This window comes from Buteo buteo, chromosome 5 (genome assembly GCF_964188355.1).
Source record: "Buteo buteo chromosome 5, bButBut1.hap1.1, whole genome shotgun sequence".
NCBI lineage: Eukaryota > Metazoa > Chordata > Aves > Accipitriformes > Accipitridae > Buteo > Buteo buteo.
Window position 1 is genome coordinate 13,224,549 of NC_134175.1, and position 13,176 is coordinate 13,237,724.

Below are 13,176 nucleotides of genomic sequence, written 5' to 3' on the forward strand. Positions count from 1 at the left end.
ATTGACGGGTTGCTTTAAATCTGTATTAAATAATAGCAACAATCCTGAGATGGAGAGAGCCCTGCTGAGCCCAGGGTCTGGGTTTCCTTGGCTGATGGGTTTTTTTCACCTCTCTTCATCCCTTTCCCTGCTTTTGATGCTCTTCTGCAGCACTTGCCCTGTGTCCCATGCTGCTCCCATGACCGTCCCCCAACAGTGGCTGTGCTTGGGCATTGGAGCCGACCATGGCATGAGATGGAGATCTGTCCCAGGGCAATGTCAGCCCCACATGGGGGTGGCAGACAGAGACCTTCCCCCTGCCCATCCCCCACCAGTGACCGTGTCTTCACCATCCTGCCAACACAGAGATGTCCCTGTCTCAGGATGTCTCTAGTCCCAGTAATTCCAGTTTTGCCTGGGCGTAGACCTGTGTTCAGATATCGACCAGCCCTCCGTGCCAGGGACCTGAGCTGGCTCCTCCAGTATCACATCCAACAGAACAAACATCATCAGAAGTCTTTACCTGGGGGGTGGTTTAACCCATTTAAAATGGGAGGTTTTAAACCCTCACACTGCAGGGATGAGCCTGCTCCTGCCAGCCCATGTGCCCCAGCAAGTCACCTTCCACTCTTCTCTGTATTTAATGTTCTGGTTTCCTTGAAGCATCTTATGGTGGGGGCAGAGTTGAAGGAGAAAGGGTGGTGGCACCCAAAGTAACTCCTGCAGTGGAGCAGTTTTGTGTTAGCGGGACCCCAGCATCCAGGGGACCATCACCCACCAACCCCCTGCAGTGAGTGTTGGGTGAGGGGCTCCCCGTGGGCAGGGTGGTGAAGCAGAAAACTTCCCCTTGTCTGAAATAACACTGGGTCGAGGACAGGGATTAACATATTCCTAAACTGTCTGTCTCGGCCAGCGGAAGATAAAATGCTGGTCCCTTCTGAGTCATGAAAATCCCTGTGCTGATTTGATGAGAGTGGACGGCGGGGAGGGGAGATGCCCTGGCTTGGTCCGCGCCGGGGCTCGCCTCTGACATCAGCATGAAACCAGCCATAAAAACAGTGACTGGAGGGGACTCTGGCTCAGACAGCGGGCACTCGGCTCAGGGGGACGGCAGCTGGGCACCTTGCCTCGCCACACCTCGGTAAGTGGGAGCGCCGCTTTTCTCTCCCTCTTGTGATGCTTTTGTTGCTGGGTAATTTCCCAAGCACTGCTTTGCTGCTGTGTGTGTGTCCTTGTATCTGTCCAGCCGGCTGCAGGGGGGGTCCAAAACAGGATTGTGAAAAGTCAGCAGCTGCAGCAAACCTGAGCTCTCAGGAGCCCAGACTGGCTCTTGCCTGGCATGCTGCAAACTTCTCCTTTGCTAAAGTCCTTGGAAATAAAGCTGCTCCTACGTCCCCACTGTGTCCTGCTTAACACAGCTCTCCTGCTTCTGCCCCTTGCCCTGCTCCCTCGTTGCAGGTGGCTGCAGAAGTCAAGCCCATCGCTCAGCCCACCCTGCACAGTCTCGCTCATCACCTCAGTGCCGTAAAGCATGTGACAGGGTGCTCCCGGGATATCATGGGTCCAGGGGTGGGTGCCAAGGGTGCCGAGGTGGCTGCGGTCCATCCATTACCCAGCAACCAGCAGCAAAACCCATTGTGCCTCTGCAGCTTTTGCTTGGTGCTGCTAGCCCTGCATGTTGGTGGTGGCCCTTCTCCCCATCTCCTGGGCTGCGAGTCCCATGGGTGCACCAGGGGTTCTGGAAAGAAAGAGTGATGCCAGGCCTGGCCTAAGGTGTGAGGCTAGGACAGAAACCTATTTAAAAGAACATGAGGTTTGTACAACTCATGTTTGCAGGGGATATTTTCCCCAGAGCTATCAGCCCCAGCAAAACCCCCAGGTTTTGATCAAGCTGCCCGGAGCCCTTTGCATCCCTGCCAGTCTGAGGATGCTGTGATGGGCACTGCAGCCCCATGGCAGCAACGATACAGTTGCCCCAACCCCTCCAGCCCTCCCCTCCTGATGGGGGGCTCACCCTACAAGCGTTTAACCCAAGCAGGGTGTCTCTGCCACAGCCAAACCCCTTCACTCCTGCAGCTGCGTCAGAGGCCATCATCTTCGTGGCACCAGCTGGAAGACCCAGGGGCTGGGAGGCTTCGGGGCCAAGCCACAGCAGCTGGAGAGTGCCAGGGATGAAGCTGGGTGCTGCCTGCCTCCTGTGCCTGCTGCTCACCGGCCTGACCCTGCCCGTCGCCCACGGCCGCATCCGTGAGCGCTCCATGGAAATCAGGAGTCAGGAGAGCAGGAGTAAGGGACTCCCCGCAGCCTACCCCCTGCCTCCAGCCCCCTCTGCATCCCCAGATTCAGCTGCATTTGAGGGGGGGGGGGGGCGAGGGAGGGGGGTCACTACGTAGAAGCAAAGGTTTGCTTTGAAACAGCCTTTGCAACAGCTTTTATTCCCCTCAACCCCTTTCCCCTGGCGTTCATCATCCCCCCCCCGCGGGTGCAATGCCCTGTTCCCCCTCCACTCCTCCCCCATCACCCCCTGACGGTTCCTCGCCTTTTGCCTTGCAGACCCGGACATCGACCCCTCCTGGTACACGGGGCGCGGGATTAGGCCGGTGGGGCGGTTCGGGCGGCGGCAAGCCCTGGGCGAGGGCACCCATCCTGGGGGGGCCAGCCAGTGGCTAGCCTGTGCTCCCCCCCACCCGCACCCCCAGCCCCCCCGGGAGGAGTGGAGCCCCTGAGCTGAAGCCAACAATAAAAGCCCTTCTCCTCATCCCTTTTTTCCCAGCCTCTCTGCTCTGAAACGGCAGTGTGGGAAGGTGTGGGGGGTCATGGGGGGGGTTGTGCGATCCTCAGAATTGCTGGTGTCACCATGGTTTTGCAGCCTGCCCTGGCAATGCGTGCAGTGTGGCAATGCGTGCAGTGTGGCAATGCTTCCCTTCTGCACAACATGGCATGTTTATCCCCACACACCTCAAAAAACACACTAAAAATAAGGCCCAGAGGGCCCCCTTTCCCAGGTGCATCCCCTGGGGTCTGCACCATGCCAGCACCTACGGGTGCCCCCGACACCTCTATTTCCATGGTGTCCAGGTCAGAAACAGCCACCCCATTTCCATGGCCCAGGTCAGAAACACTTGGGGAGCACGGAGGGCCCCATCCATCTTGCTGCATGTCCCCAGATGTCCCCTCTCAAGCTGTGTCCCCAAGCCAGACCATTTTACCCCCTCTCCAGTTTGGGGGCGAGAGGGGCCACAGAGAAGAGGGACTCTCAGCATCCCTGTCTGCAGCTCCTGGCCCAGCATTGAGGGTCTAGGGCTGTTTGGGGAGGGAAGGGTTAATCTTGGGAGGGGAGGGAGCAGATGGGGGGATGAGTGGCAATTAGCACCCATGTCTTCCAGCTGCCCTAAGGCGGGGGATTTAAGCAAGAGGAGGCAGCAAATCTGCCTTCCTGCTGAAAAGGAGCCCCTGTCCCACTCCAGGATGGCTCAACCCTGGGGAAGCATTGCAGGTGGGTGCCCCCAGCTGGTGTGGGCTGCTGGGGTGGTCCTCAGGGGGAAGCTGGCCTGGCAAAGGGTGCTGTGGTCCCCTCCTTTCCATGGGGAACATCTTCAAGGGTGTCTGCTGTGTTGTGGCTGAGCTCAGCCTGGCCAGGCATTGCCCCATGGGCTGGCATCACCGTCAGGGCATGCCCAAAAACTCAGCAGTTATGTTGCCCTGCAGACAGGGTGAGTGGTGTTGCTCTTTGCCTGTGGCCGTGCCAGTGGTGCTACAGCCCTCTCAGAAAGGGCAACATATTCCCTGAGCCTGACACCCCCTGGCCTTGCTGGGCACCAGCGTGCTTTTGGAGAGAGCCACGGTGCTTTTATTTTTTTCTCTTCTTCCAGCCAAGGTGTGCTCCCGCAGCATAATTCATAATGTGCAAAGGGGAGGCACTGCAAGACACAGACTACTGCAATGCCTGGTGTTTGCTTTGGCCCTGCCCTGCCTTCGGACCTGGCTCTTATATTGGCAATAAATGGGTGATTTTTTTTCCCGAGGATGGACTCTGACCCCTGTGATGGGTCAGGTGGGGGCCAGTGGGATGAGTGGAGCACAGGCTCCGGTCCCTACCACCTCCAGGTTTCCTGTGGTCCCCACGGGAGGGCTGACATCCAGGTCAGGAAGAAAAAAAACAATAACGCCTTTAGGGCAATATTCTCTTTATTTGCAGCCTGGGTGTAAAGCCACTGGGATGCACCTGCTTCTCTCAGGAAAGTTAACTTCTCCCTTTTCAAATGGGAAGAAAGATGGAGGAGGTGACATGCAGCTGGGGCAAGGGGATGTCACCAGTCAGGGCCAGTGGCAGTGGTGCTGGGGGGGTCAAGCTCCTCTCTGGAAGTGGAAAGTTGGTAGAAGAAACCCCCGTGCTTTACCTCTTGGATGAAGCCAGTGCTGGAGGGTTGAAGAGGCCCTGTGCCCCCAGGATGGGCTCTGACCTTGCTCCGAGGGGGAGTGTGGTTAGGTTGAGCTGCCTCTGCGCTTCTGCATCCCCCCTGCTCTGTCATTGCTCCTCTTGGAGACCTCATCCAGCCACTGCTGAGGTGCAGAGCTGCCTTTCCTCAGAGCTGGCAGCACCCCATCCTTGCCCCACTCTCCCCCAGGTCAACTGTTGACCTCCTGTGCAGGGATGGGGTGGATGCCTTCTCTTGTTCCCGCTGCAGGAGCTCTTGGGCTAGGAAGAAACACAAGGTGAGAAAAGGCTCATTTCTCCTGTCGGTGGGATGGGATGTGATGGTTGTCCTGTCCCACCTCAGGGGAGCCACTGATGGCCACTGGTACTGTCCCACAGTAACAGAGTTAGATCTCTACCGAACAGCTATGCTGGGGGCACTGTTACACCTAGATTGGATACTAAAGAAAAAGGAAATTGTGGCTTTGGGAGAGAGCCTGAAATCCATCTCTGATGTTGGTGCATCCTGGGATGGATCTGTCCATGCTTCTTCCCTAAGAGGTTTGGCATGTTTCACAGAAACCATGGACTGCTGTGGCTGTGACCCTTGCAGCTGCTGAGTGCAGTGCAGGCTGGACCAGCTAGGAAGAAAATCTCAGTGGCAGGCATGAGCAATGAAAGGGGTCAGCTCTGCAGGGGGGAAGGCATTTACACCCTTGAAGCAGAGGTTTGGGGCCTGTAGTTCACCCACCTCTGCTCTCACCTAGAGCCATCACACAACTCACCTATGGCCATAAAGATATCATTTACTTGGTGGCTGGATTTTGCAGATGTCTCCGTGAACAGGAGGCCTTTTGTTCTTGCAAACTCTTCCCCCTCCTAGGTGGAGACAAGCAGAGTTATTCCCCCAGCCCTCTCTGGGGCTGCTTGTTTGGTTATGGTGGCATTTCATGGCAGGTCAATAATTGTACAGGGGCTTAAGAGGTGTACGAAAGCTTTTTAAATTTTTGGCTTTGCTAGGACATATCCCCGTGCTTGCTGGCAAGAGGGTAATGAGGTGTTCTGCGAGCCCACCACAGATGCTCACCTGGGTGGCAACTTCTCGCTCAGCAGCAAGGTCCATCTTGTTGCCCACCAAAGCAATGACGATTTCATTAGGAAGGAATTCTTTCTCCAGGTCCCTCAGCCACAGCTTTGCTTTGTTGAGTGTTTCCTGGAGAGATGGAGACAAACCCACCAAGTGACCTGGTTTTGATTTAATCCCTTTGTCTCAGACATAGCAAAGCTGGATGGGTAGCACCAAATCAAAGGGGGTGGAAGAGCTGTGGTGGGGAGGCTTTGGTTGCCTTCTCTCAGGAAAACAGGTCACTGGCCCTCAAACACCTTTAGGGATAAATCAGCCTTGGATGCGATACACCCTTTCTACGTGGCAGCAGAAATTGCCCCTGGGGAGGTGGTGTGGTCCTGCATGGGCCGGGACAGCCCCTGGCATGTCCCAGGTGGGACATCCATCTTCTCAAGCAGTGCTTGTGTACTGCTTTCTGCTCTACTAAGGAAAATCATCATCATCTGGACACCTCTGCCCCACCAGTGCTGTTGCAGCATGGCATAGTTTTGGCATGGATGGGATCAGCATCCCCTGCCTTACCTTGTTAGTGATGTCGTAAATGAGGAGAGCAGCGTGGGCACCCCGGTAGTAGAGGTGGCAGACGCTGTGGTACTTCTCCTGGCCTGCCGTGTCCCAGATCTCAAACTTGACGGTGGCTACCTCCAGGTTGAGCGTCTGTGTGAAGAAGGAGCCTGCAAGCCAGATGTAGGGTGAATGTTCACTTGCAGCAAGAGCAGAAAGCTCAGATCCACTGCTGTGAGGTCAAACCCATCCTGAGGACTGGTAACAATGCTCTAATGCACAAAACTAGGGCAGGTTTCTCATAAACACTGGCACTGTTGATGATGGGATGGTGTGCTGCAAAGCAGAGCAGCCTGTGGCAGGCTGGGAGCCCTTCCTGGCAACAGATTTGGGTGGATACACAACAGTTTTGATGTCAGATAGCTCTGAGTCTTGCAGAATAGCCCCCAGATAGAGAGCCACCTCCACTTTGCTAGTGGGTCAGACCTGTGAGAGCTGTGAATAGGAATATCCACTGAGGGGAGCCTTCATTCCTGCTCCCAGGGAGCAGATGGCTGCCTGTGGACCAGCCAGAGCCAAGGCAGAGGGACAAGGGGAGCAGCTCCACAGCACCTCGCTCTCCTCTACCAGCAAGCTCTTCAGGCTCCAGGTGGGACCACATCCTCTCTCCCTTCTTAGGGCAAAACCCAGGTATATCATAAAAAATGAACATCTATAATGTCTAGGTGCTGTAGGAAGCTGTGCTGATGTGAATGTACAGGGGAGGTAGCTTGATCCCAGCAGGTGTGTTGGCCTGAGGGAGTTTATAGAGGGAGCAGAGCTCTCACAGCCCTCCAGATGGTTTTTACTGAAGCATGAGCATACACGTAGCCTGCCTTTGGATGTGGGTTAGTCAGCATGGCTTCACAGGACACGATGTGCAGGGGCAGATGCTCTCCCCTTTGACAGTGGGGCAGAGCATGGGCAGGTCTGTGCTCTCGTCTCTGCAGGCAGGCTAGAGGAACAAGGCACTGCTGCGAGCCTACCATCAGGCAGTGCTGGGGAGTCCTGCCGCAGCGGGCAGCCGCCTCCTGGGCTGTCCTGCCCACCTGCACCCCAGCCAGAACCTCCTTGCTCCAGTGGGACACTGGGGCTAGGGCAGCATGTGTACAGGAGACACTCTCCTGGGGTGTCTGAGTAGCTACGAGGGCAGCGCAGGACCAAGCATGCGAAGGGCAGGTGGGCTGTACAGTTTGGACTCCAGATTTCACTTGCTTTGCTGCTCATCTACCTCCAAAAAGCAGCACTAAGCCAAACCTGTGCAATTTGGATGTGGCTTTTCTTACAGCCTGGTGCTGAGGAAAATGGGCTGCAGAGGTCTGAAGGTGACAGTGAATTGGGAGGTCTGGCTCTGGGGCAAGTCCATATCATGTTCAAAAGTGGGTCTGTGCTACTGCAAGATGTACCAACAGGTTCTCCTGCATCCTACCCCATTGCAAGGAAGGGCAGCAGGCCTGGTCTCTTGTTCAGAGCCATCAAGCTGTTGAAGCCACTCACTCACATCCCACAGTTGGCAGCAACTCCTTGAAGTCATTTTTCACATATCGGTAGGCCAGGCTTGACTTTCCCACCGACATGCTCCCCAGCAGAACCACCTTGTAGGTGTAGGTGGGTCGAATCCCCTCCAGGGAGGTGCCCAGCATTGCTTTCTGTGCCGTGCCCTGCAAGGAAATCAGCTTCATTCAACATGTGTCTGCAGTGATCTCAGGTCCATTAGCTGAGCCTCCTGCCTCAATTCCTGACTGGTGGCAGTGGGGCAGGTGGGGTTTAACCTCAAAATAGGCTAGAATAAAATCATTAATACCCTGAATCAAATTTAATACATCAAACCATCTGCCACTGTCAGTTATGACCAGAGGGTGGAGATCTTTAGGAAGAAATTTGATACAAGAGGCTTTCTTGGATGTAGACAAGGAGATTGGACTGGGTGCATCTCCTTTAAAGAGGACATGCTGGAGAAAGTTAATGGCAAAGGGACATCACTTATGGGTGTGACTTGCTCTTGAGCATGCCTCTTTCCCCAAAGTCATGGTGAAGAGCTTAGGCTGATGTTGCATGTTCATTGTGGGTCTTGGTTAGAAGTTATACCAGGAGAGCCTAACTCAGGCTGGAGGTGAGCTCAGGTGTGGAGGTGATGCTGCTACCAGCTTGCTAAAGACACTGTCCAGGGAATGTCTGGGCACCCCAAGAGCTGATGGGCTTTGTGGCAGCACTGCTTTGAGTCAGCATGTTGCTCGCCAGGGTGAAAAAGCAGGAGTGAGAGGACGTGATTCAAGCACCCTTGAGGATAGCAGCACACAAAGCAGACAGCACATGCTCTTCCACCATGAATTAAGAAACCCTGGGCAGACCAAGCCCATGAAGTCTCATGTCCTCATGACCATTGCACCACAGAGTGTGACTCTGCATCACTAGGGGTGGAGCTACGCTGCATGGTCACCAGGGACAGCAGGGGACCATGGCCCGAAATAACAGTGGTCACCTCAAACCTGACTCGAAGAGAGCCACTGCACAGCATTGGCCATATCCTGGGAAGAGGATGGCCAGTGTGAGCCCTCCTGGGTGGCACGTTTCCCCTTCTCCGAGCCTTGAGCTCAAGGAAGGGATGCTGCCTCTATGTCAGTGGGAGCTGTCAGTAAAGTATGGTGAATAACACTGTCTTGCAGCTAGTCAAAGCTTTGCCTTCCCTCCTCCTTGCAAAGCTCCTCCTCTAAAATTACTCAGCTCATGGGAGAGCTATGCAGGAAAGAGGGAGGTTCATGCAGAGCTTGAAGATGAAGTGTCATGGGGTGTTGAACTGAGCAGGAGAAGGGCATGACGCGACCTTGCATGCACTTATCCTACCTGACATGCAGCAGCAAAGAGGAAATATGCCATGAGCAAGCCCGTAACTGCTGTGTGCAGAGGTGGGGTGTGCCTCCTATATAGATCTGATCTTCTAACACCCAAAGGCAGCAGAGCAGCCTTGTGAAGGATGCTGAAATGTTAGTGTCCTGCTGCTGGTCCTTGTCTGTGTGTCCTGACCCTCTCGCTGCTATTGCATGCCAGATGAAAAGCCTCCCATGCCAGCATGAACGCTGTTGGCATAGGGTGCTTCCCTCCACATGCTTTTGAATAAAGCCCTGATCAGCCAGAGAGCAGGGACCTGCAAGACTAATAATGAAGATTTGGTGCAATGACTCCAATTTCTACCTGGGGCTTGCAGGAGTTTGACATGTAGAACTTGGAGGTGAGCAAGAAGGTGGCCCAGGAGGGTCTGCAGCTCCCTTGTCTGACAAAAGCCTCTTGTTCCTGCACACTGCTCATTCCATGTGTCTCCTTTATTTTGCCTGTCTTCCCCTGCAATCTGGCAGGCTCCAGACCTTTAATTCTCCCTTCCCTGAGCCTGTTATCAAAGTGGGCTGTCATTAAGAGCGGTCCTTAGTGCTGGCTGAACCTGGGTCTGTATCTGTGGTTTTTCTGTTCCCTGAGGTGGGCTTTCATCCCCTTGAAAAACAGGGGTAAAATCTTGTCCACCAGCCCAGTGATGAAGAGCAGGGTTGCAGTTTGTGCAGAACAGCTAGTTACTGATAGGTTTGGTTTGTTTGTTTGTTGGGTTTTTTTAAGCAGGAAAAAGATAAACACTGCAGTGCAGCATAAGACTGTGCTCCTTCTGGTATTAATCACATACATTTGCCTCTTTGTAGGCCTGGAAATAAGACTGTTATCCTTCCTGGTCTGTTAACGTTAGCTACTGCAGGTGATATGCCATTAAACTCTCTATGAAAGCAAGAAGTTGCATGAAAAACACCTAACACTGTCTTAAACTCAGTTTCTCATTATTTCACTCTCCTGCTCTGTTTAACCCTAGAAGATTGCACTGACACTGGAACAAAGATCACCTGAGAATTACTGCCATTGATGGAAGTTCCCTTGCAAACTTTTCATACTAGCAAATACCTATAGGAGATGGGGAGTTTTGCCAAAGCTCATTTGAAACAATTTCTTTTCCTTGTTAAGAGGCAGAAGGTAAGTCTCCCTTTCAACCCTAGGAGAAGGGCAAGGAAGCAAAACAAGTGGCTTTATTCTGATTCAATGGAAAATAGGATTTAGGGGAAACACTCTCTCTCTCTCTCTCTGGAAGAAAGGAGCGTACAGAATAAAACCCTGTGTTTGCTGGCTAAGGGACTACAGGAAAAACCCTCCAGACATCTCATGTGGCTGGTGGTCACCCTTCTGTGGCTGCTCCCTGCCCTGGGGAAGAGCGTGTCAGTGAGACCCAGTTTAGCGTTACAGTCAGCTCTGCAAATCCAGGATATTGCTCTGACAGGGTTACCAACGCCTGCTCTGGGTGTGGATAAGGGTGCTGTTGCCATACAGTAAACAGCATCCCTGTTCTTTCAGCCTGCGCTGCCAATGAAGTGGAGGAAGCTCATTCTTCATCCAGAAACCTCCTTGAGTCCCCTGGGCTGAGACTGACTGAACACATCCAGGAGAAACATTTAAAGCAACTTTCCTGCTGGTTTCTGTGAATTAAGCCCCAGCAGAGTGCACTTGCATGTCAGAAAGTTTCTGATGGTATAAATAGAGTAAGTTTGATTTATCTCACTGCAAACTTGAAACTGTGAAGGAGTCACTGATGCTTCCACATAAAATGTCTTTAGCAAATTTTCCCATGCAGGCTTTGAAAGGCTGAGGTGTAACCTGAACTGGGACTGCTTAGATGCTGGGTTTCAGGGCTTTTTAGTTTGATCCTGGTAGAGAATAACTCAGCAGTTTAGGGAGCAGCCTGGGGAACAGCTGAAGTGTTACAAGTCCTGTCCTCATGCCTAAAGGCCACATCAAGGGACAGGGAAAGCTGAACCTGCTCAGTTTCAATAAAAAGAGCAAGAGATTAGTCTAGACAAGCATTTCTCTTCAATCAACTGTAAAAATCCTGTTGGTGGATTTAGTCTCCAGATACAGCTTAATATTTTGACAGCTGTGTCTAGCAGCAGATATTTGGGACAGGCTTGCCTGATCTTACACTTACCTAGAAGGTGAGTACCGAAACAGCCACGACACAGATCATTTCTCACTTCCTAATGGAGGATTAAGCATTGCTGCAGCCAGGAAATTGTGTTCTCAGCCAGACACCCCTGTTCCCCTGTCTCGATGTCTCCTCTCTCCTTCCCGTGGGCAATGGGTGGGTATGCGGAGTCAGCTCTGACCACTGTTAACCAGATTCCCCTATGGAGCCTGCTGGTTTAATGTAAATCAACTTAAAGGTCATCTGTTTGCCGGGTACGGCAGCAGCGCCAGATCAGTGATACTGCACTTGAACAGCCTGCCCTCAATGTTTCCAAGAAGGAACCTGACAAATCTGTTTATGAGGGTGACTCAGTTGTTTATAATTAGCAGGAAAGTGGACTTTAGCTAAGGAGCATCCTTTCAAACTCATGTTTTATGGGCATAAACACTAGTAATAAAAAAACAGAAACATGAAGTGGCAGAGTAGATATTTGCACTGGAATGCAACAGCAAGGGCTTGGCTTTCACCACACAGTAAGCTAGTATCTCTACAGTATTTTTAATCTGGGGAGGGGGGATCCTGGTATATTTATTGCCAGGGGATAAGCCATTTATTTCCAAAGGAAAACAGCAAAAAAAGAAAAGAAATGCATCCCTTAGGGGATGGAGCCACTGAGAAGTGTTATTTAAGACTCCATTTAACTTCCTGGGAAATTAATGATGTTTAAGTCTAATGATGTCAAACTGATGTCTAAGCTTTTCTAAACCACAAGCTCTAAGAAGATCCTAAAAACATTAAAGATATTTGCTGAGTTTCTGCGAGGGTGCAGCAGTGAACAAGAACCACAGTTAAGCAGCTCCTCAGAAAAAAACAGGACTCCAATGCTACCTGTATAAGTCTGCAGTATCTAGCCCTGCAAGTTTTGGACATGATGCTTTAGGTTCTTTCAAATTTAGATGTTTTAGTTTAGTTTTTACGCCCAGATAGTGGTCATGCACCTACCTCCCCAATTAACTTCTAGTATTCAGCTCAAAGCACTCCTCTGCTTTTGGGAGCCTCTTCCTACCTGCTAAAGCTCTCGCAGTGCTGGTGTAGAAGCATGGCCGCTTGGAAAGTTTGCTTAAGCCAAGGTTACCAGGGGATACGAAAATCCCAACTGCAAAGACTTAATGCGTAAACAGTGTTAGATTTACATAGTGGAGATTTCTCAATGCAATCAGCTCTCCTCAGAGCTGAGGGGAACAGAATAAGGGTCATTAACTGTGCAGCCAGAGCGGGTTGGGGAAATAAAGCAGCAATAAATGGAGACTGCTCTGGGCTGTGGGTGAGACAAAGCGCTCTGCTAAGACCTTTGCAGCAGCTCTTCAGCTGCCTGGGAGAGGGGGTAGGGCAGAGGGCTTCTTAAGTCTTCCTAAAATCTCTTCCCTTGGGCAGGGATGGTGCCGCCCTCCCCAGTGGATGCCCCTTTGCAGCTGGGATGTGGGGCTGCTTCCTGGTGGGAGGATGAATCCCAGGAGCTTGTATGGGAAAGGTACCTCAGAGATGGTGGGTCGGGGCTGTGGCCTGCCCTGCAGGGAATCCCCCGGCAGAGGATGCCTTTACCTTCCTGAAGTCTTGCTCTCCTCCGGGTGCTCTGGTCCGTGGTGTCAGGGGCAACAGCCCCGTCCAGCTGCCTAAGCCTCTCTGCGCCAGGGGCAGATAAAAATGAAACCAGCCAGCGGCTCCTGGGGAGCTGTGTCAAAGGTAAGAGGCAACCAGAGATCAGTGAACCTTAGACCCATCATTGAGCAGGGCAAGGCGGGACAACAGGACTGCCGTCATGTTCAGCAGAGCCAGTGGCCATGCCCCACTGCACTCCCTCCCTCCTTCCCCACTTCCCATGCTGGGGTTTGGCAGTGGGTGGATGGACAAACGGATGAATGGGTGAGTGGGTGGGTTTTTCCCCATGCCTCAGGGTCCAAGGCCAGCCTAGCGACCAGGGGCACAGGGAGCAAAAGCAGCTCACACCCCGCTGTGGGGGGTTTGAGGACCAGGGAGGGCTGTGTGCGGGGCTAGCCAGAGCCACAGCGTGCCAGGGATCTGGCCCTCTCTGGGTTTTTATAATACAGCAATTTCTGCTGA

General features: G+C 52.9%; 2 protein-coding genes across 7 annotated transcripts; one reads left to right on the forward strand and one right to left on the reverse strand.

The window, feature by feature from the left end:
• The first annotated feature begins 1,042 nt into the window (after positions 1-1,042).
• PRLH (prolactin releasing hormone) lies at positions 1,043-2,728 on the forward strand. Of its 3 annotated transcripts, none has more exons than XM_075029277.1 (3): positions 1,043-1,120; positions 2,065-2,265; positions 2,533-2,728. In XM_075029277.1, the coding sequence occupies exons 2-3, from the start codon at positions 2,151-2,153 to the stop codon at positions 2,703-2,705; spliced, it is 288 nt and encodes a 95-aa protein (XP_074885378.1). In that variant the 5' UTR covers positions 1,043-1,120; positions 2,065-2,150; the 3' UTR covers positions 2,706-2,728. The 3 variants fall into 3 exon arrangements, with proteins under 3 accessions (XP_074885378.1, XP_074885375.1, XP_074885376.1); XM_075029274.1 differs by having other exon boundaries at positions 1,079-1,120; positions 2,056-2,265; XM_075029275.1 differs by having other exon boundaries at positions 1,100-1,120; positions 2,034-2,265.
• A 1,425-nt stretch (positions 2,729-4,153) lies between these two features.
• On the reverse strand, positions 4,154-11,261 carry RAB17 (RAB17, member RAS oncogene family). 4 transcript variants are annotated; one of them, XR_012650575.1, is made up of 7 exons: positions 11,077-11,261; positions 7,567-7,726; positions 6,045-6,196; positions 5,484-5,609; positions 5,182-5,275; positions 4,380-4,678; positions 4,154-4,233 (listed from the first exon to the last, which is right to left on the reverse strand). XR_012650575.1 is itself a non-coding variant. In XM_075029278.1 (6 exons), exons 2-6 carry the CDS (start codon positions 7,706-7,708, stop codon positions 4,566-4,568), a joined length of 627 nt encoding a protein of 208 aa, XP_074885379.1. In that variant the 5' UTR covers positions 7,709-7,726; positions 11,077-11,261; the 3' UTR covers positions 4,160-4,565. The 4 variants fall into 4 exon arrangements, 2 of the variants coding, with proteins under 2 accessions (XP_074885379.1, XP_074885380.1); XR_012650576.1 differs by lacking the exon at positions 5,182-5,275 and having other exon boundaries at positions 4,160-4,338; positions 4,443-4,678; XM_075029278.1 differs by having other exon boundaries at positions 4,160-4,678.
• Between the last annotated feature and the right edge of the window lie 1,915 nt (positions 11,262-13,176).